We start from the raw sequence: 23,354 nt of genomic DNA, 5'->3' as shown, positions 1-23,354 counted from the left end.
TTTAAAACGCCTTTTTATTTAAGTAATATACAAATAAAAGTACAGTCTTATTTAATAAGAAATTAATAATTTATTTCTGCAATAGAATATTTTGTAGGTAATATAGACACTTACAGAGAAATAACCAATTCAATAGTGTATACATGTATAATATCGTAAAAAGTAGGTACATTCTGAAATATAGCACCTTTTATTTTAATGGCACATACAAATAACATAACAGCTTACATAAAAAATAATATAATTTTATTTTATACATTATTTCGATTTGTGATTACATATTTGACTTTTATACTCGATAAGTAAAATGCTTTGAATACAGCAACATTCTTGTACAAAATAGTATCAAAAATTACAAATAAACATGAGGTAGTACAACAGGAAATAGGTACGTTACTTATAAAAGTTATGATTGTTTTTATTTCTTCATTGTTATGGCAGTTATGCTTTATAAAAATTTAGAAGTGAACTTTTAACAACGTAGTTTGTAATTCTACTAGCCGTAGATATATTTAAAATTACCTGGCCCTCAAAAAGCGACTTTATTAGGAAAGCTGAAGGATTAACAATGACAGTTCTTTCAAGTAGTCCAATATAGATAACTTCATAACCATCATATCTAATATTAATTATATTCTGAATCTAGTTCGCTTCAGTTTATGTAGAGCTACCAATCAGATCAGATGGAGCTAAATCTTATATAAAAGTACAGTCGCTTGTAAGAAAAGTAAACCCTTTGCATACCTTTGGGGTTACCCCATTGCTGGGTAACCCATACACATACCACGCTGATTTGCAATATCTGGGTAAATGTAAGTTAAAATATTTGTTTATTGTTATATGAATAATACCACGTGTTAGAATGTGACGTCCACCGTCCACGTTGTCGATCAAAGCATGACCACCAAAGGCCGGCTGGTGATGTTAGATTACTTGTTACTATAATTAATTTTATAAAAATTATACAATTATATAATTTATGCTTATCACTAATTTTAAAGGCACGGCATGCACAGCAATAAAATAACTTTATATTCATTACACTTTAAAATAGACTATGTTCATTAAATTAAGTGTAATGGGGTTGGCAACTGTCAAAGGCTTGCATAGATGGCGCCATCATAGCTTGCCCCTTTCTCTAGTTTTTAGGCCATAATATTAAAAAAAAAAACAATAATTTGACTCAATTCTAGGTATTGACAGAGTAAACTGTGCTGGCGCCATCTGTAAAATACTTCGAACGGTCTCCATTATTGGACGTTTTTGTAAAATGTCCTGACGGTGCCGTATTGTGTAGGATTCACAAACCGCCTGAGTCGGTGCGCGTTTTGAGTCAAAGAAGTTCGAACCTTCTATACAGTAGTTAGATTCCATATTCATATGGCAGCAGTAACGGTCGCGAACACACGACACGGCTAGGATTGGCGCTGTCATTTAAATATGAAATTCAATTGCTTTATAGAAGGTTCAAATTATTTTGACTCGAAAACTCCCGTTTTGTGAACTACCATTAGGTGAAAGTTACTCCGGAGGCGCGCTTGGATTGTAAGGCGTAGAGGTTCCCGTAGCAACAGGGTAAGGCGTAGAGGTTCCCGTAGCAACAGGGTACACTGGACTGGCCACAAACCCTATCACAGGGGCAGGGTTACTAGGATAGGGAGGGTTAGGTCCAGGGACGCCAGGTGGTGGGTATCCGCCAGGATAAGGTGGGTTCGGGGTAGCAATAGGGTTACCACCTGGGTAAGGTGGGATTCCACCAGGATAAGGTGGGTTCGCGCCAGTGCTAGGATTAACACCATGACCAGGGTAAGGTTGATTTTGATTAGGATACGCATAAGCACTTACAGTATAATTAGAAATAACTTGTAAAGTCTGTGACGGATATACATAAGGGGGTATTTCTATAGGTGGTTCTCCTGGATGGGGTATAGGGCCTTTAGGTAAGTCACTTTGTAGGGGATGTACGTAGTCGCCGTCTATCATTTCTCGTATGGGAATTTGGCCGAGACAAATTTCCATTTCGTCGTCTAGATCGTCGTTACAGCCGCTGAGGACTAATTTCATCTGGAAATGAAATAAATTGGGTTTGGTAAACAAATACTACTAATAATGCAATGCAATGGCAATGTAAAATAGATTACTAGTACTATAGTCTGTAGTAGCGCAGTGATAGCAGTGGGGACACACTCCTCCTTTCGGGCAAACTCGGCTCCATTTGGCTTAGCATTGCTCCGAGCAATTATTAGGGTTGGCACCACTTGACGTCCTTTTGCGTGCACGATCACAGATAAGATAAGATAAAGACTTATTGTTTATTTATTTAGAATAGAATATCTTTATTGCTCACATTTAAATATTTATTTGAATTTTGACAAGCCGAAAGGTCCCAGGCATGATTCGTCCCTGAATCGCTGTCAAACTTCGGTTTTGTTAGGAAGTGACCTTTCTGTACGGTAGCATAGAGAAAAAAATACATAGAGTGCTCACTCCATACATCAGTTCAGACTATTAATTTCAGTGTCTACATCTAGCATCGAGTAGCGGAACTATCAGTACTGCTACTTGACAATAGATGTAGCACCGACCGGAAAGTCTTATCTCAACAGCAAAAGACTTTCCGGTCGGTGCTACATCTATTGTCAAGTAGCAGTAGGTACTCATAGTTCCGCTACTCGATGCTAGATGCTAATAGTCTTTTTGGTACTAAAACTGATGTATGGAGTGAGCACTCTATGTATTTTTTTCTCTATGACGGTAGTACTATTATTTATTCTGTGGTAATAGTTGCGATTTTAAACCCTCCAAGAACGACCATGTGAAGTTGTGAACAGTCGTGTCCAGTGTGTCCACACTAAGAACTCTCGAGTTACCGCTTGCGTCCATGATCTCAGCGTGCTACTGACATTTTTGAGCATGACGTGACGTTTCAAAGTTAAAACTTAGGTTTTGGCACAGAATAACTAATAGTACTACCGTACAGAAAATTTACTCCTTCACAAAAGTCAGGTTTAGGTATAAAATTACACCTATATCGCCGCCTGCAAGCAAAATTAAAACTTATAACCGCGCACGAACCGTGATCTCCTTTGCGCGCCGCAGTTTTATGACCGAGCTGTGAGTGTCGCCACGGGGTTATCACTTGACAAGTTTTTATACCTATACCCACTGATTTATTGTTTTTAAGATAAATATGTAGCAATTACAAACGTTGATTATGTAAACATACATTTTTTATCCGAAGATAGCATGTCTGATTCTCGCGGAAGTAAGTTTCGAAGCCATTGTGTATTTTCAATTTTGCGCGAGCGCCCGTGACACGACTATCGTGCACGCCGAGCGGCAGCCCACTGCCATACGCCTGTCCGGTGGGCGCGCCGGCCAAATGTACCTAAACTGCGGAGTGACACCCCCCTGGTTTTGGGTTCAAATTCGCGTGAATCTCAAACAGTTTTGACTCTCCACCACTTGACACCTTTAAAAGTGTGTCCAGATTATTCGAACTCGTCACTCGCGCGCTAACGCGCTCCATGCGTTCTATCTGGGCGCACCTTTAGGACTCACCTTAAAAAAGTAGCCCACTTTGATGGTATTACAGTTCTGTGTGATAACCGGTATTAAGTCCGGTATCTGGAAGTTGTGTTCGAAGTTCCTCCTCGTCTTGGCTGGAACGGCACCGGTTTTAGAGTACTCAAGCCTGGTTTCCGGTTCTTCTTTTTTTGACGGTGGGTCCGTGCTGAAGTATTTGACCCTCTGTTGGAGAAAAAAATCGTGTTAATTTGTAAACCGCACGTTCGACTAGTATAAAACTTGGCTTGTAAAACTACTTCTACGAGCTCTTTTGACCCGTGAAAAAAAGCCTGAAAGCTAAGCGCCATAAAATCCGGATCACGAAAATATAGGATGAGAGCTGGGATCTTCAATAAGTTACATTACAAGAATACGTAGGTACTAGAATCTGTTCGGACAGAGAAGAGTCGTGGAATGTATTGGGCCTCATACATTCTACGACTCTTCTCTTTCCGCACAGATTCTACCACTAGCATATAACTAGCTACCAGTGGCGGCGCGTCCATAAAAGCCGATTCCCACCGGCTTGCCTGTTTATGGACGTTTGAGCAGAGTTATAAAGGAAATATGTAAGCCAAATTAGCTTGCCTATATGGATACGTTTGACGCGCCGCCACTGCTAGCTACCCCACCGTTTTAAAATCTGATACAACAAAAATTTCATATTTAATTTTTAACAGGTTTCAAGCTACTTCTGGAAAGAAACTGAATCAGACAGAGCCAGATGAAGTACCGAAGGTGCCAACAAGGTCCGAGGTCTTGAAGTTTATCGCTTTTGAGTTGACTGGTCCTTGGATAGATCCTCAGCTTTTATCTAACAGAAAATATCCCCATGATTATAATACATACCTTAAGAAGCGCTGGTGGCCTAACGGTAAGAGCGTGCGACTTGCAATCCGGAGGTCGCGGGTTCGAACCCCGGCTCGTACCAATGAGTTTTTCGGAACTTATGTACGAAATATCATTTGATATTTACCAGTCGCTTTTCGGTAAAGGAAAACATCGTGAGGAAACCGGACTAATCCCAATACGGGTCTAGTTTACCCTCTGGGTTGGAAGGTCAGATGGCAGTCGCTTTCGTAAAAACTAGTGCCCACGCCAATTACTGGGATTAGTTGCCAAGCAGACCCCAGGCTCCCATGAGCCGTGGCAAAATGCCGGGACAACGCGAGGAAGATGATAGATTATAATACATACCTGAACCAACTCGAAGAGTATCTTGGTGATCTCCACCGAGCTCTGGTTGTCAGCTTTGACAGCAATAGGCATCACCATGGCAGGGGCAAAGCCGGTAGCCGGCAGCGTCACGGTCACCTTGAGTAGCCCTGAGCCGCAGAAACAGGAGCTGATGACTTCCTCGAAGATAACCTCGTTTTCTACCTGAATCACAGAATAAATAATACATAGTACTAGGTACTCAGTTAACAAATAAAAAAAATCTAAATGATTCAATGATGATTTGTTTGATTTTATTCGAGTTCCCAGTACAAGCAATCCTAGGAAGCACTTTCTATCGAACCGCGTCGTACGTGAGTGGAATAAGTTACCAGTAACAGTGATATGTGCTCCTTCAGTGAACAGTTTTAAAAACAGACTTGACAAACACTTAAAACAACAAAAAATGAACATTAATCGTTAAAATAAACAAGTGCAGTGATATACACGCATCAGCTTTCAGCTGCTAGTGTATTAAACAATATAATAATAATAATAATATCAAGTTGTGTAGTTGTTCATTATATTGACCATGACCAGAGACTAGTAAATATTCAAGACGGACATCGTCCAACCAATACCGCGTTCTCGCGTGCCTTTGTCACAGAATAAATAATAGTACTAAGTACAGAAGACTCATTCTCTAACAAAACGCGTCTGTTACGATCAGCTCAGATATGGCCGCTAGGTGGCGACAGCGCCACGCGCGGCTTATGGCTTTCCCCAAAATTGGTGTGGAACGGATGTACTTTTAGCTACCTGTAGCAAAGCGACGAAATCGCGGAGTGAGCCACGCCTGCCTGAATGTATCAAATTCTGGTAATTGTGGGAAAAAAAGTCAATTTCCGACAAGTTTTTTTGCCGATACTTTTCATTTGGCTTCGCGTAATCAAGACTATCTTGAGCCCTAACTTAATAAAGTTACGTTGTTTTATTACAGAGTTCCTACGGCCACCTTGTCTCCATCAGCCCCTTTATAGTTGGGTACCGTAATGTAACTGAAGTTATTTAGATACGCTAACTTTTAGCTCAATCGGACATCGCGCATGCAAATAATGATGTGTTATTTAATTCCTTGTTTCTGCTAGTAAGTTAAGTAAGTACCTACTTATGTGTAATGTCGCCAGTGATCACTTTGTTCACGGCAAGGGACTTGCATTAGTTCCAAAAACTTGAGGCTGTACTAACATGTATATACTTCTATAGGTTAGGTTACCTGTACCTAGTAGGTAGGTACACCTACCAAAAAGACTCGACAACGTACATGAGACACCTTCGAATTCATTCCAGTTACAAGCACCTATAGGCTATCTAAAGTGATTACATACCCTTATACCAATTTTATTGTTTATAACGTACCTGCATCTCCGGGTTGAGGTTCAAATCCAGTGGCACCACAACTTCGAAATAATTTTCCAACTCCTCGCTTGCACGACCATCGTGGTACTCGAGAACTGCCTAGAAAATTACTGAAGTTAAATAACTAAATAGACCTCTAATAACTATCAACATACTTAACTCTTCAGCCAAAGAGGTCCACAGACGCGCACGGTTACCGTTTAATATAAACCTTCATGCATTCCGATAAGGTTTACTTTATAATATTTATATCAATACTATACGACACTATTTTCTTACACAAATTGACTACGCCCACCGTAAGGTCAAAAAGGCTTGTGTTGAGGGTACTCAGTCAACGATGCAATTATATAATATAGAAATACTTAAACACACAGAACAAAACCCCTTACTCAGGAATCGATGAATTTCGTATTATTGAACGTGTTAATTGAACAAATATTATAAAATATCTTTCATGCATGTAGCCCATTGTCAATTAATAGTGTTGACCATAGAGTAAGACCAAGCTAAGTTCGCAGCGATTTTGATAGCCCAGGCTATGCATGTTTTATTTTAAACGTCAAATTTCTATGAAATTATGACGTTCAAATAACATTTGCAAAGTCTGATGGGCTATTAAAATCGCTGCCAACTTAGCTCGGTCTAACTTTACAAGAATATTGGTCATAGTTACCTTGACAAAGTAATAAATGGTTCTCTCTTCATCATCATGTCCTGTACCAAAGCTCGAAGGCACTGTGGGCGGTATTTGGAACCGGAATGGAATGAGGTGGCTACCGGGCTGTAGCTGAGATACACCTGGGATAAATGTTTGAATATAGAGCTTAATGTCTAGGCAAGATGATTCAAATTGGTATGAAAATAAAATGAACCTTAAGGCCTGTGCACACCGCACGGTGGGCTGGATGGCTCGAAAAGAGGACATTCGCACTTTTTTCAGAAAATCATTTTTTGTAAAATGCTATCCGATAGAGAATTATATAAGGAACAATAAATGTGGTATACATTTTTTCGAAATAAGGCATATTGACAGCAGAAAAAAATAAAGTCTGTTTTTTTTGTATGGGACCCAAAAATAGGTATCTTGTTTCTCAGAAACTATTAGAGGTCCCGTCTTCTACCTTCCAAGACTTTGTTTTTCTACTTTTATAGAGTAGGAAACGATAAGCAGATTTTTATACATGTGCTGGTTTTTTTTAGTCCAGTAAAAAGTCCACACATTTTTGATTTTTTCGTTTGTCTTTTTTGGGATTCCACATTATTTTTCGATAGTTTAATTCTATAATAATAATAAAAAGTTACACATGCGACGTTTTATTGACAATTTTTTTGGGAAAGAGTTGTTTTTGGTTCAAATTTGTTGTTAGTTATTACTTATGATTTTTTTCATAACTTAATAAACGTTACATCCATTATGTGTTATTATCATTTTTACTTTTAACTATCGAAAAATAATGTGGAATCCCAAAAAAGACAAACGAAAAAATCAAAAATGTGTGGACTTTTTACTGGACTAAAAAAAACCAGCACCTGTATAAAAAAATCTGCTTATCGTTTCCTACTCTATAAAAGTAGAAAAACAAAGTCTTGAAAGGTAGAAGACGGGACCTCTAATAGTTTCTGAGAAACAAGATACCTATTTTTGGGTCCCATACAAAAAAAACAGACTTTATTTTTTTCTGCTGTCAATATGCCTTATTTCGAAAAAATGTATACCACATTTATTGTTCCTTAAATAATTCTCTATCGGATAGCATTTTTCAAAAAATGTTTTTCTGACAAAAGTGCGAGAATGTCCTCTTTTCGAGCCATCCAGTCCACCGTGCACCGGGTGCGTGTGCGCAGACGTGCACGTACGCGTTGTAATATACAGATCCCTATGGGAGATGGCACACCGCTTGCGTGACGTGTGTGTGCGCGGGTCAAACATTTTAGCGCACGCGCATGCCTACGCACATGCAGCCGGTGTACTCTGGAATGGTAAAAGCGCGCAAATATTGACTAGTATGTCAATTAAATTCTTATAATCAGAATAGAACTTTGACTAAGGGGCATTTCACGTGAAGCGGACAGGGTAAAATGGTGAAGTTGAAGTGACGTCACAAAGTCACAACCTGTCACATTTTCTTGACCTCTCCCTCCCCCTAAACGTGTGACTTAATTTTATTAATGAATGACCCCTGAGATAAAATGCCACTAGTATTTTAGTACTAGGATTTTTTTTCAATTGTTTCCAGTGGGAACAGGTGGGGAAAAAATCCCAGTTGTTACCACTGGTGACAATTTGGTGGTAACTAGTGGGAAATCACCGAATTAATCAGACACAACCATTAATAACAGTATTTAAAATGTATGTGAAACGAAAACGTGTCGTCGTAACTGTGATGCTACTATGGGGCTGACGCCGCACTTTGGTAATTGTTATTCGTATAGCTCCTAAACTACTTTGCGGCCCACTATGAATATTTTGCGTAGAGTATAAACATAATATAGGCTTTCAAAATAACAAGCAAAAAATTTTTTTTTTAAATGCGAACTTTTTAAAAAAGTAAAAAAAAAATATTTTACACTTTTTTTTCATAAAAAAAAAGTTATAAACGAAATCGAAATATGAGGTAATAAAGGCAATTTAAGGGTTAATTAAATGTAGCAGTTAGTTTGGTTCACTATTATACTTCCTCTAACTGAGTCGTGGCATTTAAAGAAGTGTAAATCTCGCCTTAAGTCAAATCTTCTAAGACCCATAATTTATGAAATAGGCTTCCAATTGTAAAAATATTTTGTGAGTGTGTCGAGAACTCATACATGTGTAACATACTCGAATATAATTGAAATCGGAAACCTCAACCATTTTACCCTGTCCGCTTCACGGGAAATGCCCCTAATATGAGATCAGACCCGCAAACAACGTAAAAAAAATGTGAAAAAAAACTACTAAAAAGATTTATGAATGTAACTCTTTAAAATTTGGAAGTGTGTTAAGAAAAAATGAACTATACTTAGACAGTAGAAAAAGGCGCGAAACACAAATTTTATATGAGATGTCAACTCTGCACATACATTTTCTAAATTTGCCGCCGTTTTTCTACTGACAAAGTAGGTGTGCCAGATAATATATTTTCTTTCCGTATAAAAAAAATAAAAAATCCATACCAACACCTCCACAGACACATTGCTCTACATGGAAGAACACCTCTTCACCGCCATATTGTATGTTGTTGTAACTCCGCATTCCATCATACTCTTCCACCTCTGTTTCCTCCCAAGACACGTTGGCTTCACCATGAAACACTATGTTGATGGCTGAGTAACAGAAAAAAAAAACAATGCACACATGCAATAGTTATTAGTGTTATTACTCGTGTTATGCCTGAGATAAATGGTTTTTTTTTTTTATTATCATATCAAGTAATTTAATGAACAATATCTGGGTGACCGAGCTTCGCTCGGAAGACCTAGCTAGATCGATTTTTCGCCCCCGAAAACCCCTATATACCAAATTTCATCAAAATCGTTAGAGCCGTTTCCGAGATCCCCGAAATATATATATGTATAAATAAATAAATAAATAAATAAACAAGAATTGCTCGTTTAAAGGTATTAGATTTATTGAGATGGTAAGATATAAAAGATCTTTGTGTAGTTTGAGATATGTCAAAAAAGGTTGGTCCTATTCTGGGATATGTACCTATGCATTGTCATAGCCAAGTGCAAACTTAGTATGGTCAGTCTTAAAAAAACCAGACAAGTGTGAGTCGGACTCGCCCACCGAGGGTTCCGTACTTTTTAATTTTTTTTGTTATAGTGGCAACAGACATACATCATCTGTGACGATTCATGAGATAAGCCGACAGACTTGTCATTTTCGCGCTCGCGCTTGACAGACAGCTGAAGTGTGCGAAAGGGAAGCCATCACGTATATGAACATACCATGAGTGCGAAAGAGTCAGACTACCAATGAGAAAACGTGACCACTTTTGACTTTGACGACGGCCGCGGACGGCCAAGAGCGTATCACAGTAATTTTAAAATTGAAAAATATACATGGATTAGGACGAAAAGTATTAAATAAAGTAATTCAGTGAAGATTGCGTCTTGTAGTGTGCCGGATTTCAGTGTTACAGTGCCAAATAATCCAAGCAAACACAAATTTCAGAGGATTTATGATATTCCTAGCGAAATTTTCATAACGATATTTTGTCAAAATAACAGCGTAAAAAGTGTAAGAAGCCGGTTTATAAAGTTTATTATAAGTTTTTCTTCCTTTGTGTGCTAATATTTTATCATATTAGTCTATAATTTAAAATATTTTGTGTAAAAACATAACCTGTTACTTTACGCTAGGGCTTGACAAAATGTTCATATGACAGTATCGATAACTTGTCGGTATATTAATAGATATGTAATTATTTCTTCACAAGACATCATTAAGATATTAGCTTTTATAACCGACTTTAAATAATAACGATTGTTATACCTTTTTGAAGGTGCTCATGTTTAGCGGTAAATTTAAACTTCACTTTCCAACACAGTAAGAGTTACATTAAGATAAGTCTGCAACGATTTTGATAGTACACGCAGTGCAAGTGTTATTTATACGTCATAATGTCGTAGAATTTTAATGTTTAAAATAACACATTTGAAAAAGTAGTCGATAAAGCAATCAAACATCGACAGATTATTAATATGTTGTAACATGACATCACTATTTTCGATCTCACATAGACAATTTACGCACACACTTGCATTTCATTTTAGGTCGCACTTTTGAAGATTGACAGTTGTTCTAGTCATATTAATTCTATGGATAAGCCTGGTGACAAACAGATGGACAGAGAAATCTTAGTAATAGGTCCCTTTGTGTACGGAACCCTAAAAATTACCAGTCAGTATTTGAACAATTAAAATACATCACCTAATAATAGAATCATTGGTTTTGTTGTTCTAAAGTAACATCATTTATTTTGGCTCAAAAGTAGAACATAGACATTTTAATATAGATTTTAAATCTTTGCAATATGGTGCAAATTCCAATGAATTACAATTATCTGTCAAGAACAGGTCAAGAATAAGTTTGGCACTATTTATTTACCCTTGAATTGAAGTGGCTGATTGATTCCAAACTCAAGCTTTCCTGACAATACTTGACCGGCATAATAGACGTCCCGCTCCTCGTCCAAAGTTATACTTCCGTTCGCAAATCCCGACATTAGGAATACCTCTTACACTGAAAAAAAAGTAATCGACGTCATTGCACTATCCTAATTTAACTTCTTATCACTCGTCTCTTGAACACAATTCTACATCAAAATTCGGAGTTACTTACGGGGTTTTGTATAAGAAAACTTAACGAAACCTCTTGATTATGAAAACAATTACAAACTTATCCGAAACTATAGTTTTAAAAACTCTACATACATAACCTTGGTTAACCCGGCGCCTAGTCAACCACCCAACCTACTCCAAAAACAATGAAAAACCAAAGGTAATGGTAGGAAATGATGCTCTATTAGTTTGCAATATGGTTTAATTCAAATTACAAAACAGAAGGCACAGTAGATTTCGAGAGGAACGAAGCGTCCTGTGACACTGACAGCTGTCAATGTCACTGCTAATAGTGACGTGCAGGAGCAGTGAAAACTCGATTATAATTAAATCGATATAGTTAAATAATGAATTTAAAATGGTTCTAATACATAGCCGGTCATACAAGTTTGTCAGTACAAAAACTAGAAAAAGGCGCAAATTTTCTATGGGATGATAAGCCATTTCCGTCAGTAGAAAAGAGCGGCAAATTTAAAAAATGCAGGCGCGAAGCGTTAAGCGTTCCATAAAAAAAATTGAATTTCGCGCCTTTTTCTATTGACAAACTTGTTTGACCGGCTTCACAGTACACTAAGAACAGTAGTGAATCTAAAGCCGGCTTCCCACGGCCCGTGTTTATTACAGGCCAGGCCGGATCGCGCCACGCCTGTGGATGCCTGTGCAGGGCCGGATTAAGCATGTCGGGGCCCCTAGGCAGTCCAATGCTCGGGGCCCCCTTAGGCCCTTGCAGTCAATTCTGCATACATTTACTTAATGTTCATATTTCAGTTCAGGGAAGTAAGTTTGTGGTTTTAATTTCAACCTTCAGGTGTCGGTTGAGCCGATACGAACATGCCGAGCGATGTCTTTTTCGCTCTTATTGCGTGGACATAAAGCTTTTTTTTATCAGTTTTTGCCGATTCCTTTTTGCGTCAAGTGTGGGGAGAGCCCTTTTTTTCTCCATAGGTAGTTAAATATTGTGCGAGGCTGAACAGCGATTGTCCGACCATAATACCATACGCCGAGCCACATGATTAAAATTAACGTAATAATAAAGATATTCCATAGGTTTAAATTACAATTCATTCACCGGTCAAGTTAGCATGTAGGTACAGGGTCAACCAGAAAAGCAGCAAAAAAACGCGAGCGCAGCGAGCGCGAAATTTTTTGTAAAAAAATTGTGAAAGCGTGTTAAAAAGACCGGGCCGGGCCTAAAAATCCGAAGTTCCCCAGTAAGCCGAGCTTTCATGCGAGGTCAAAGCCGTGCTTCAGGATAAGCTCAGCTAGAGCACAGACTCCAACCAATGTCCATTGTATTGAAAAGCGAGACCGCAGGCCGATCTTGGCGCAGCGAGGCTAAAGGCTAAGCTGAAGAAGAGGAGATTTGGAAGACAAACCAAACATGGAGGTAAAAAGTGAGGCTGAAGGTCGAGCTCAGCAATCTCCATATTACTTAACAAGCCCGAAGCGTACTTACGAGGGGCGTTCAAAATATTCTCGGTATTGATATCTTACGACCTCTTCTAAAATTTCTTTCGTTACTGGCCGCTAAGGTTTATTCATTGACATTAAAAAAAAGTATAATTCGAACCGAGATGGTCTTTTGTTTTTCTGCAATTGCTGAACAAACATGAACATCATGTGCGAATTGACAATGTTAACTAAATTAGAACATCGATGCGTGATAAAATTCTTGACAAAACAGGGTAAAAATCAAAAAACCATAAAAGAGGAAATGGATTGTGTTTACCGTGAGTCTGCTCCTTCTTTATCTACCATTCAAAAGTGGTCAAGCGAGTTTAAACGCGGAAGGGAGAGTATTGAAGATGACCCTAGACCTGGCCGGCCTGTAGTAGCTACTTCACAAGAAAATATTGATAAAGTGGAAAAACTTATATTGGAAGATGGTCGAGTGAAGGTAAAATCTATAGCACAAGTAACCAATCTCTCTATTGGTACCGTACATGATATTATACATGACCATCTTAATATGTCAAAAGTAAGTGCAAGATGGGTTCCGCGAATGCTGACTCGGCTTCAAAAAGACATGCGTGTAGCTTGTTGTTCCGATTTTATTGACCTGTGCGGTGAAAATCCTGATGAGGTGCTGCAAAGAATAGTTACTGGAGATGAAACCTGGGTTCATCATTATGACCCAGAGAGTAAACAAGAGTCCATGCAGTGGCACATTAAGGGTTCAGCTCATCCCAAGAAGTTCAAGGTCATCCCTTCAGCTGGCAAGGTCATGGCCACGATATTTTGGGATTGTGAAGGAGTATTACTAATCGATTATAAAGAAAAAGGTGTAAATATCACAGGACAGTACTACGCTAACATTCTACGTCAATTAAAGGATGTAATTAAAGAAAAGAGGCGAGGAAAGTTAACCAAAGGTATTCTGCTTCTGCATGACAACGCCCCCGTCCATACTGCTCATATTGCCAAGGCAGCTATTGTTGAATGTGGGTTTAAAACTGTTACTCACCCACCGTATAGTCCGGACTTAGCCCTCAGCGACTTCTTTTTGCTCCCCAATCTTAAAAAGGATCTGCGTGGAAATAAATTTTCTGACGATGAAGCATTGAAGGCGGCAGTGGAGGAGCATTTTTACACGAAAGATAAAAAATATTTTTACGAGGGATTAAAAAAAATAATTGATCGATCTTTTAAGTGTATGAACATAGGGGGGGAGTATATTGAAAAATAAAAAAATCAAACTTTTCGTACTTGTTTGTTTTCATTCTCATACCGAGAATATTTTGAACACCCCTCGTATATCCGGCGAGGTGAGCTTTCATGCGAGGCAAAAGGCCAAGCTTCTGAAATCAATGTTTATATTTGTTAAAAAGCGACGCCGAAGGTCGAACTGTAAGAAAGCAGCGCTCTGACACGAACCAATCGGAGACATTAGGCCCTCGGGAGCCTGAAAGTCGAGCTGGATATTACAGACTTTAAATCTATAAAATAACATAATCTCAGTGGTGTCAGGCTGCTCTTCCCATTCGACATGGCGGTTTGGGAGTACGTCGCATGCAGGACGTGGGGCTTGTAGCATTTCTTGCTTCCTCGCACGCGTCGCGGGGTCTGGTGGCGCGCATTTTATCCATCAGTGAGGGTGATGTTCACATGCCTTTTCTGGGTGCTGCATTGGATGAGTGGTCTGTTCGCTGTTCTGACGACGCGCGTCCGGACGACCTTGGGGCTCAGAGGTCTTGGGATGACGTTTTATGCCGTCAGATGTACGAGCAGTTGCTGAGAGGCGCGGCGGGGGTAGAGCTGGCTCGGTTAAAAGCGGTGGTTGCACCTGAGTCTGGGGCCTGGCTACACGCCTTGCCGTCTTCGCACTTGGGGACGTTGTTAGATAACGATTCCCTAAGGATTGGTGCTGCTTTAAGGCTCGGGTGTACTGTGTGCGAGCCTCATGTGTGCGTCTGTGGGGTGATGGTGGAGGCAAACGGGCACCATGGATTGAGTTGTGCGCGGTGTGCTGGTAGGTTTCCTCGACATCATGCGATTAATGATATTGTGCGCAGAGCGATGGTGTTGGCTAACCTGCCGTGCGTGTTGGAACCCCAGGGTCTTAGTCGGACGGACGGGAAGAGGCCAGACGGTCTCACTCTTGTTCCTTGGGCTAAAGGTCGGAGTCTGTTGTGGGATGCTACATGTGTGAGCACCTTTGCCGCATCGCATCTTGCACAGACAATACGTGCGGCTGGGGGGGCTGCGGAGAACGCCGCGAGACAGAAACATGCCAAGTACTCAAACTTGAAGCCGGTTTACGATTTTGTCCCTCTCGCTGTTGAGTCGGCTGGTCCTTGGTGTTCCGAGGCGAAGGTTTTTGTGAGGGACCTGGGAAAACGCTTGCGGGATAGGGGTTGCGATCCTAGGTCTGGTTCGTACCTGGTCCAGCGTATATCGTTGGCTATTCAGCGCGGGAACGCCGCTGGTATTTTGGGGACATTTGTGCCGGGTACTTACCGGATTAGGATATAGGTTTATGGCTTATTATTATGTATTTTGTAATGACCAATTTCCTTTATAATTTGACGATGCGTGTTGCGGATGACATATGTGACAAAATGCATTTTAATTTGACGAAGCCTGAGGTGGATGAGCTTTCTGTATGATTTGCTTTGTTATGAATTTCATTTCGCTTCGCAATAAATTCTTTTTGCATCGTTAATATTTACATAATCATCTAATGATTGTGTATCTGAGAAACTGATATTGGACATTTAGTAGGTATAAATATTTAGGTACAATAAAAACAATATTTATGAATTTTGGCCATTTGAAACAAATATTGTTTTTGGCGCGCGCGGGCCCCGCCGGGGCCGTCGGGGCCCCCTAGCCGAGGCGGGGCCCATAGGCAGTTGCCTACTCTGACTTAGGGTTAATCCGGCCCTGTGCCTGTGCGGTTGATTACATCGGCTTCCCACGGCCCGTTGTTTCACAGATCTGACCGCGCCTTTACAGGCCGGCAGATCGTGGGAACGGTTGCATTCGACGAGGCCTGTCGCCACCCGCACGCGCTGTCCCAGGTGAAATGAACCGACGAAAGCCGGCTTCCCACGGCCCGTTTTTTCACAGTTCTGACCGCGCCTCTACAGGCCGAAGATCGTGGGAACGGTCGCATCCGACGAGGCCTGTCGTCACCCGTCCGATCCGTCGGGAGTCGGTAACTTCAAAGGCGCGTCGCGGCGCGGCGCGACGGTGCCTGTAGGGGCGCGTCTGCGTCGGTTAATTTCACCTGGGACAGCACACAGGCCTCGTCGGATGCGACCGTTCCCACGATCTGTCGGCCTGTAGAGGCGCGGTCAGATCTGTGAAAAATCGGGCCGTGGGAAGCCGGCTTAGTCAACCGCACAGGCATCCACAGGCGTGACGCGATCCGGCCTGGCCTGTAATAAACACGGGCCGTGGGAAGCCGGCTGTACATTTCTAAGAAGATTCACTACTGATCTTGTACTGTGCCGGCTTTAATTAAAATGTATCTTTCTTTTGAAACATAAAATACAATTTTTAAGGAACTTAACAAGAAACCAATCAAATGCAAGTCTTACTCGTGGTCCACGGGTTCCGTAACCATTCACCATTATTATAATAATACCTATAATAGGTACAGCATTTATATTTTCAACCGAATCGACTGTGCGATCGACGAAGATTTGACAAGCGGCTCGATTTTTGTTGCACAACACTACTGCGATAACGTTTCGTTCCTCACAATAATTGTTTATGAATTATGACGGTATCATTCGTACAAAAATCAAAAGTAGTTATATTCTAAACAAGCTTTTTATTAACTTGCTATATACCTATGTATGTATGTAAATAAATAATCACATGATAAAGAATTATGCCTGAAAAACCAACATACATACAGGTCGCGCAAAGTAGTTAGCCAATTTGCAGATAGATGGAGCTGTACACTTTTCGTCAAAAGTTTTGCGTGATTACTGAATAAAGTTACATGGGAAAATTGAAAGTTTGAAATTAGAAATCGTTTATTTGCGAACCATGGTACATTTTAGTTGGTACAATAAAAACATTGAATCACATGGCACCCTATAAAGGGTATAGCAAGTATTCTTATTACTAGGTAGGACCACTTTGTATAGTAGTATAATATTACATTTTTTTTTTATTACATATTTAGATTTTTTTTAACCACAGTTAGACTATTGCGACTTGGGTATACATACTACATTTTACTAAATTATACTTAAACCTATGAGGGAGATCAAAGTTAGTATGTATTTTATACCTACTTATAATTAACTTATCAAATTAAGTTGAGCTATCTTCCATAAATTCTCGTATGGAATAGTATGCTTTCCTTATAAGAAGTGATTTTAGATTTGATATGAAGGGGTTTAATTTCTCTATATTTCTTATTGTGTTGGGCAATTTATTGTAAATCTGTATTGCTCTGAAGTACGGGCCTTTTTTGTACATTTCTAAGATTGGTTCCGGAGGTATAAGTTTATTTTTTCGGCGTGTGCTTTTACAGTATTCAAATAGTTCGGTATTTTTTCTGACAAAAATGGATATTTCTAATATGTAGAGGGACGGTAGTGTTAAGATTTTAAGGCTTGTGAAATATGATTTGCAACTGTCTGTTTGTTGTATTTTTGCTAATATACGTACACATTTTTTTTGAGCTACGTTCAATCAATGGTGAATGGTTTGTACGGAACCCTCGGTGCGCGAGTTAAACGAACTCGCACTTGACCGGTTTTTTTGGGGTGCTAGTAGGCTAGTACTAGCTCTACACGATGGGCCAGCGCCGGCCACTCCAAGGGGCGCAGCCATGCGGTAGAATGAGATAGCAATATCACTTGCTCCCTCTAACGCATAAATGCGTCCCTTAGAGTGGCCGGCGCTGGCCCATTGTGTATTGGAGCCATAAGACATATAGACATGGCCTATACTTTTAATAAGCACCAGTGTTGTAGTACCTATGTTAAATCCATGTTAAATCTGTAAAAATGATTAACTGAAGAGTCATTTGAAGTCTGTATTTCGAATGTAGCTCGAGGCCTCTTAGGGCTCCTCTACACGATGGGCCAGCGCCGGCCACTCCAAGGGACGCAGCCATGCGGTAGAATGAGATAGCAATATCACTTGCTCCCTCTAACGCATAAATGCGTCCCTTGGAGTGGCCGGCGCTGGCCCATCGTGTAGAGGAGCCATAAGACATATATAACTGGGTCAACCAAATCTTGTCAGTGGAAAACGGCGGCAAATTTGAAAAATGTAGGCGCGAAGGGATATGGTCCCATAGAAAATTTGAATTTCGCGCCTTTTTTTACTGACAAGTTTTGGTTGACCATCTATACCTACATGGCCTAATAAGCACCAGGGTTGTAGTACCTATGTTAAATCCATGTTAAATCTGTAAAAATGATTAACTGAAGCGTCCTGTCTGTATTTCAAATGTAGCTCGAGGCCTCTTAGATGAGGTCAAGTGCGAATCGACTTCCACAGAGCGGGTTGTGGTCTATTCTGTCTGTACAACGCGAAAACCACTGTGGTATAACATGTTGGTAGTTCTTACGCAGTAGGCCGAAGGTCTATTTTCGCGTGAATTGCGACTTTGCTTTTGTGGTATTATGAGCATTGCGTGCATGGCTTTGAGTAGGGGCTTAATTTAGAGGGTTCCGTAGGTTCAGTGGGCTGATCAGATTTGTATTATTGTAGTGTAGGGTTTTGTAGCCATAGAATTACAATAAGCGAAGATCATTCAAGCAATATCATTACGTGCTGTATAAAAATAATTTAGGAATGAATACTTAATTTAAAATGGTTAATAATATAGTTAAAAATGGTTGATTTAATGTAGCTCTATTTTTTATTACCTGTGGGGTGAAACAAGGGTGTTTCCTAGCCCCTACACAGCCTACACTGTTCGCTTTACAGTTGTAGTCAAGGAAGTCTTAAAGCGGGCATTACATTATACAATTTGCAAAAAGCTAGCTGAGTTAGGGCACTAATTTTGTATAGTGTAAAGACAGCTAGCCAGTTAGTGACCCGATCTAGTGCGATCGCATGTGCTCTGCCGCACTAGCGCTGCCTAGCGCACTAGAACACATAGTGTAAATGGTTTAGCGCGCTTAGCGCTTACTGTGCGAGGTCAGTTGTCGGCACGCCACCGACGTACTCGAATGTATGGATGTCTTATTGTTTTAGTTATTGCATTTCAGTTCAAAATGCTGCTGCTAAACATGATTGAACTATATAAAGACATGCGATTTTTATGGGATAAAAAACAATAAAACGAAGGAGGTTCTCAAGTAACTTTTTACAGAGTAGTTCGATTTCGATAAATACTTTTTTATTGGAAAGGGTATACCCAGGGCCGGATTAACCCTAAGGCAGAGTAGGCAACTGCCTATGGGCCCCGGCTCGGCTAGGGGGCCCCGGCGGCCCCGCGCTCATAAAAAAAATATTTGTTCCAAATAGCCAAAATTCATAAAAAAAAATTATGGTACCTACTCATACCTAATGTCCAATATCAGTTTCTCAGATTCAGAAACATTAGATTATTATGAACCTAAATTATGTTATTTTATAGCTTTTAAAGTCTGTAATGTCGAGCTCGAATTTCAAGCTCTCGAGGGCCTAAAACCTCATCAATGGAAAGTCAGTAATGTGGAGATTGCTGAGCTCGACCTTCAGCCTCACTTTTTACCTCAATTTTTGGTTTGTTTTCCAAATTTCCTCTTCTTCAGCTTAGCCTTTGGCCTCGCTGCGCCAAGCTCGGCCTGCGGCCTCGCTTTTTAATACAATGGACATTGGTTGGCGTCTGTGCTCTAGCTGAGCTTATCCTAAAACACGGCTTTGACCTCGCATGAAAGCACGCCTCACTGGGAAACTTCGGATTTTTAGGCCTGGCCCGGCCTTTTTAAACACGCTTTTACAATTATTTCCCAAAAAATTTCGCGTTCGCTGCGCTCGCGTTTTTTGCTGCTTTTCAGGTTAACTCTGTACCTTCACGCTAGGTTGACTGGTGAATGAAGTGTCATTTAAACATGGAAAGTCTATATTATTAGGTTAATTTTAATCATGTGGCTCGGCGTATGGTCTTATGGTCGGACAATCGCTGTTCAGCCTGACAAAATATTTAACTACCAATTGAGAAAAAAAGAGCTCTCCCCACACTTGACGCAAAAAGGAATCGACAAAAACTGATAGAAAAAAGCTTTATGTCCACGCAATAAGAGCGAAAAAGACATCACTCGGCATGTTCGGATCGGCTCAACTGACACCTGAAGGTTGAAATTAAAATCGCAAACTTACATCCTTGTACTGAACAACTGAACATTATGTATGTAGAATTGACTGTAAGGGGGCCCCGAGCATTGCACTGCCTAGGGGCCCCGACATGCTTAATCCGGCCCTGGGTATACCCCGAAGTTGGTCCCATATAAATTTGGAAAAAAAAACCAACCTTAAGGGTACCTAGGAAAATAGGGGATGATTGATTTTTCACTCACCGATTGTAAAGCATGACCACGCATAACTTTTTACAGAGCAGTCCGATTTTTTTCATTCATGTGTCGCGCTCTTAACAATGCGTTAAAACTAAAAACCGGCCAAGTGCGAGTCGGACTCGCGCACGGAGGGTTCCGCACCATAAACAAAAAATAGAGCAAAACAAGCAAAAAAACGGTCACCCATCCAAGTACTGACCCCGCTCGACGTTGCTTAACTTCGGTCAAAAATGACGTTTGTTGTATGGGAGCCCCGCTTAAATCTTTATTTTATTCTGTTTTTAGTATGATATATATAGTCCGTCAACCAAATCTTGTCAGTAGCAATGTAAAGCAAACTAAAGTAGGGCAACACTCAAAGAGCAGTATTGCGCTAAGAAAAGCAGCAATGTACATCGAACCAACAGTTTTTTTTCCGCTGAGCGCGCCCTGCGTACGTCAATTCAAATTGTCACTCGCGGTTTATTGAAAAAAATTGAAACATGGACGGACAATTTAAAAGCGATGTTAAAACAATGTTAATCAAAATTATGAACAAATTTGAAGATATCAAAAACAACTCCCTATCGTAGTGCTTATATTCTCTTTGTTCCCTACCTATGTCTTCTAAGTTTACTAAAATAAAATCATATCAAAATGCAGATAATTAGATAGTGCATATATTTGTTATTTACAATATAATATGCCACTTGTTAATGTAAATTAGTGTACTGTTCTGGATGAATATGACATACCTGTGTAATTTTTTTGATTGGTATATATTGTACAATATACATATTAAAAATAAAACAACTGATATTTGGGTGTTTATTTAATTTAAAGGTAAATAAGATAAGGGTCACTTTTCGACTTGGTTCCGTTGTACACGTACATAAACCGCCATAGGTAAGTATTGTCTGAAAAGATACTACCTACTACGAACGCCTTATATTGGGCAAGATTTAATCCTGCAACTAACATGTATGGATTAGGTAGATATTGCGAAAGAACGGCGATATAATCAAGGCTCTTAATACTGTTTAAAAGGTTTAGGTACCTTTGTAAATAGTCACAACTGATTGCTGAAAATATTAGACATGTGGGCCTATGGACGGTTTCCAGGTCACAATTTATGGTCTTGTTGGATAGATTTAGGCATACGTTTTAATTTTATTTATGCCTTTTAACCCTAAAACAAAAAAACTGAACATAATCTTAAAAGTTCGAAAGAGTTCTTCCAATACTTGTCATAACCTCAATTTTTAGTAATGTTTACCATCAACGAGCATGATTGTACATTGTAGGCAGGCCCCTTAGCTTTGCTTATTCTTATTTAATGTATTGGTATTTAATGGTGACAGCAGAAATATCTCTTGAAACAGAAACGATTCAGAATGAAAACCAAATGAAAACAAATAAGGTGACGGCTGTCATTCACGATCCACATTCCACAGATAAAACACAGATGACACGCGTTTTGGAATTATTTGAACACAGAACCTTTTACTACTGACAAGATTTGGTTGACGGACTTTATATAAAGCCGCAACCCGAAGATTGATTGACATAATTGTTCTCCCAGAAGGAGGTTCGGGGGGGTGTTTGACTATGGTACTGTCGTATAGAGGGCGGCTCGGTGACCCCAGGAAAACTCCGACTTTTGGTCTACCGCTCTCGGTCAGAAAAATGTTTGACGGCCCGGCCAAACGGTAAGACCTAGGTGGGGGGTGCTCGACCAAATGTCATAGAGGGACCCTGGCAGTTTTTGAAGCCGCCATTTTTTTTTTTCAAACGGGCCGACTTTTTTTTTAATTTTTTCAAGTTCTTTTTCGTACTTTCGGCAAGTCCCGCCGTGGCAGACTATCGAATTCGGACTTAGCATCACTTTTATGTGAAACCATTGTGCATTTCATCGTGGTATCAAGTCGGTTAGAAATTATGCGGCCGGCTCTTCTACCATGATAACGTTGATGGCGAAAAACGGGTCCAAATGTCCGAGTGTTTAATTTAAAGTGAGATTAGCAGAGTTGGATTGATGACTCGTCCTGCGGGCTCAGCACGGTTCCATTTTTATCGACTATCACTATGCCCGTCACTTTCGCACTTACAGACTTGTTAGAACGTGACAGGCATGGTGACAAATGATAAAAATGTGACCGTGCTACTAGGGCTGATGAGATGAAACCACCAAAATATCTTCTATGACCCAAAACCCAAATCATTTATGTTAAGAAACAAACGCAGACTAAAGTAGGTACATACATGGTGTTTCTATTCTACGTAACCCTAAAAAAACACGAAACAGACTTAAAAATAATGCGCCCTGTTTTATGGTGTGTGGAGAGACACGACTGACACGTGTGGCCTCCAGAACCCATACCAATGGAACCCTAAAAACTATATACTTACTGACTAATTAGCATCACAGTATAAAACTAAAATAATTAAAATGCATAAGTTGAATAAAAACAAAGTTTTAAGTGGGGTTTTTACGGAACCCTAAATGTACAAAAAACTTTAATTAAGAACTTTTTAAACTTTTACCAACTTTTGGCGCAATGAAGCTAGGTAATATTAAAATGAAAAAAAAAAAAGCCAAAAACCGCTAGGCTAAGAGGTACCCACTGATAAAGTAGGTTAAAGTGCTTACGTAAGCTTGTAATTGCATTATATACCTACCTACGTTCTCTTTACGTTCATAGTAAAATACCTAAACATTTGACATCTACTTTTTAGTAGTTGCCATCTCGCTCACTCATGCTGGGAATTATTGTTCAAGGAATGCGCGCGTCGGCAAGTCTCGGTACACCCAGGACGTAAAGTTCAAGTCTAACACAACTCCTTACCTCGTGCACCTTACCACACACGACATAAAGTTCATTTTTGATTACTTCGTTGCGTAAGCTCAGACTTATCAACAAGCGATCACCC

The 23,354-nt window shown here is 39.9% G+C and overlaps 1 protein-coding gene across 1 annotated transcript; it reads right to left on the bottom strand.

The window, feature by feature from the left end:
* Positions 1-1,521: 1,521 nt before the first annotated feature.
* Positions 1,522-11,399, bottom strand: LOC134656596 (arrestin domain-containing protein 2-like). Its single transcript, XM_063512152.1, has 7 exons — positions 11,237-11,399; positions 9,298-9,447; positions 6,818-6,942; positions 6,142-6,240; positions 4,765-4,947; positions 3,562-3,750; positions 1,522-2,064 (listed from the first exon to the last, which is right to left on the bottom strand). Exons 1-7 carry the CDS (start codon positions 11,352-11,354, stop codon positions 1,522-1,524), a joined length of 1,407 nt encoding a protein of 468 aa, XP_063368222.1. The 5' UTR covers positions 11,355-11,399.
* Positions 11,400-23,354: the final 11,955 nt, after the last annotated feature.

This window comes from Cydia amplana, chromosome 18 (assembly GCF_948474715.1).
Source record: "Cydia amplana chromosome 18, ilCydAmpl1.1, whole genome shotgun sequence".
Taxonomy (NCBI): Eukaryota; Metazoa; Arthropoda; class Insecta; order Lepidoptera; family Tortricidae; genus Cydia; species Cydia amplana.
This window is presented reverse-complemented; position numbering and strand designations above follow the sequence as displayed.

Excerpts from the sequence above, each read along its gene's own strand:
- LOC134656596 (XM_063512152.1), bottom strand. The coding sequence starts at position 11,354 with ATGTCGGGATTTGCGAACGGAAGTATAACTTTGGACGAGGAGCGGGAC. Across the intron at positions 4,948-6,141 it reads ACCTCAACCCGGAGATGCAG|GTAGAAAACGAGGTTATCTT; the intron begins GTACGTTATAAA and ends TCTGTGATTCAG. Across the intron at positions 2,065-3,561 it reads AAGTGGGCTACTTTTTTAAG|ATGAAATTAGTCCTCAGCGG; the intron begins GTGAGTCCTAAA and ends TTTCATTTCCAG.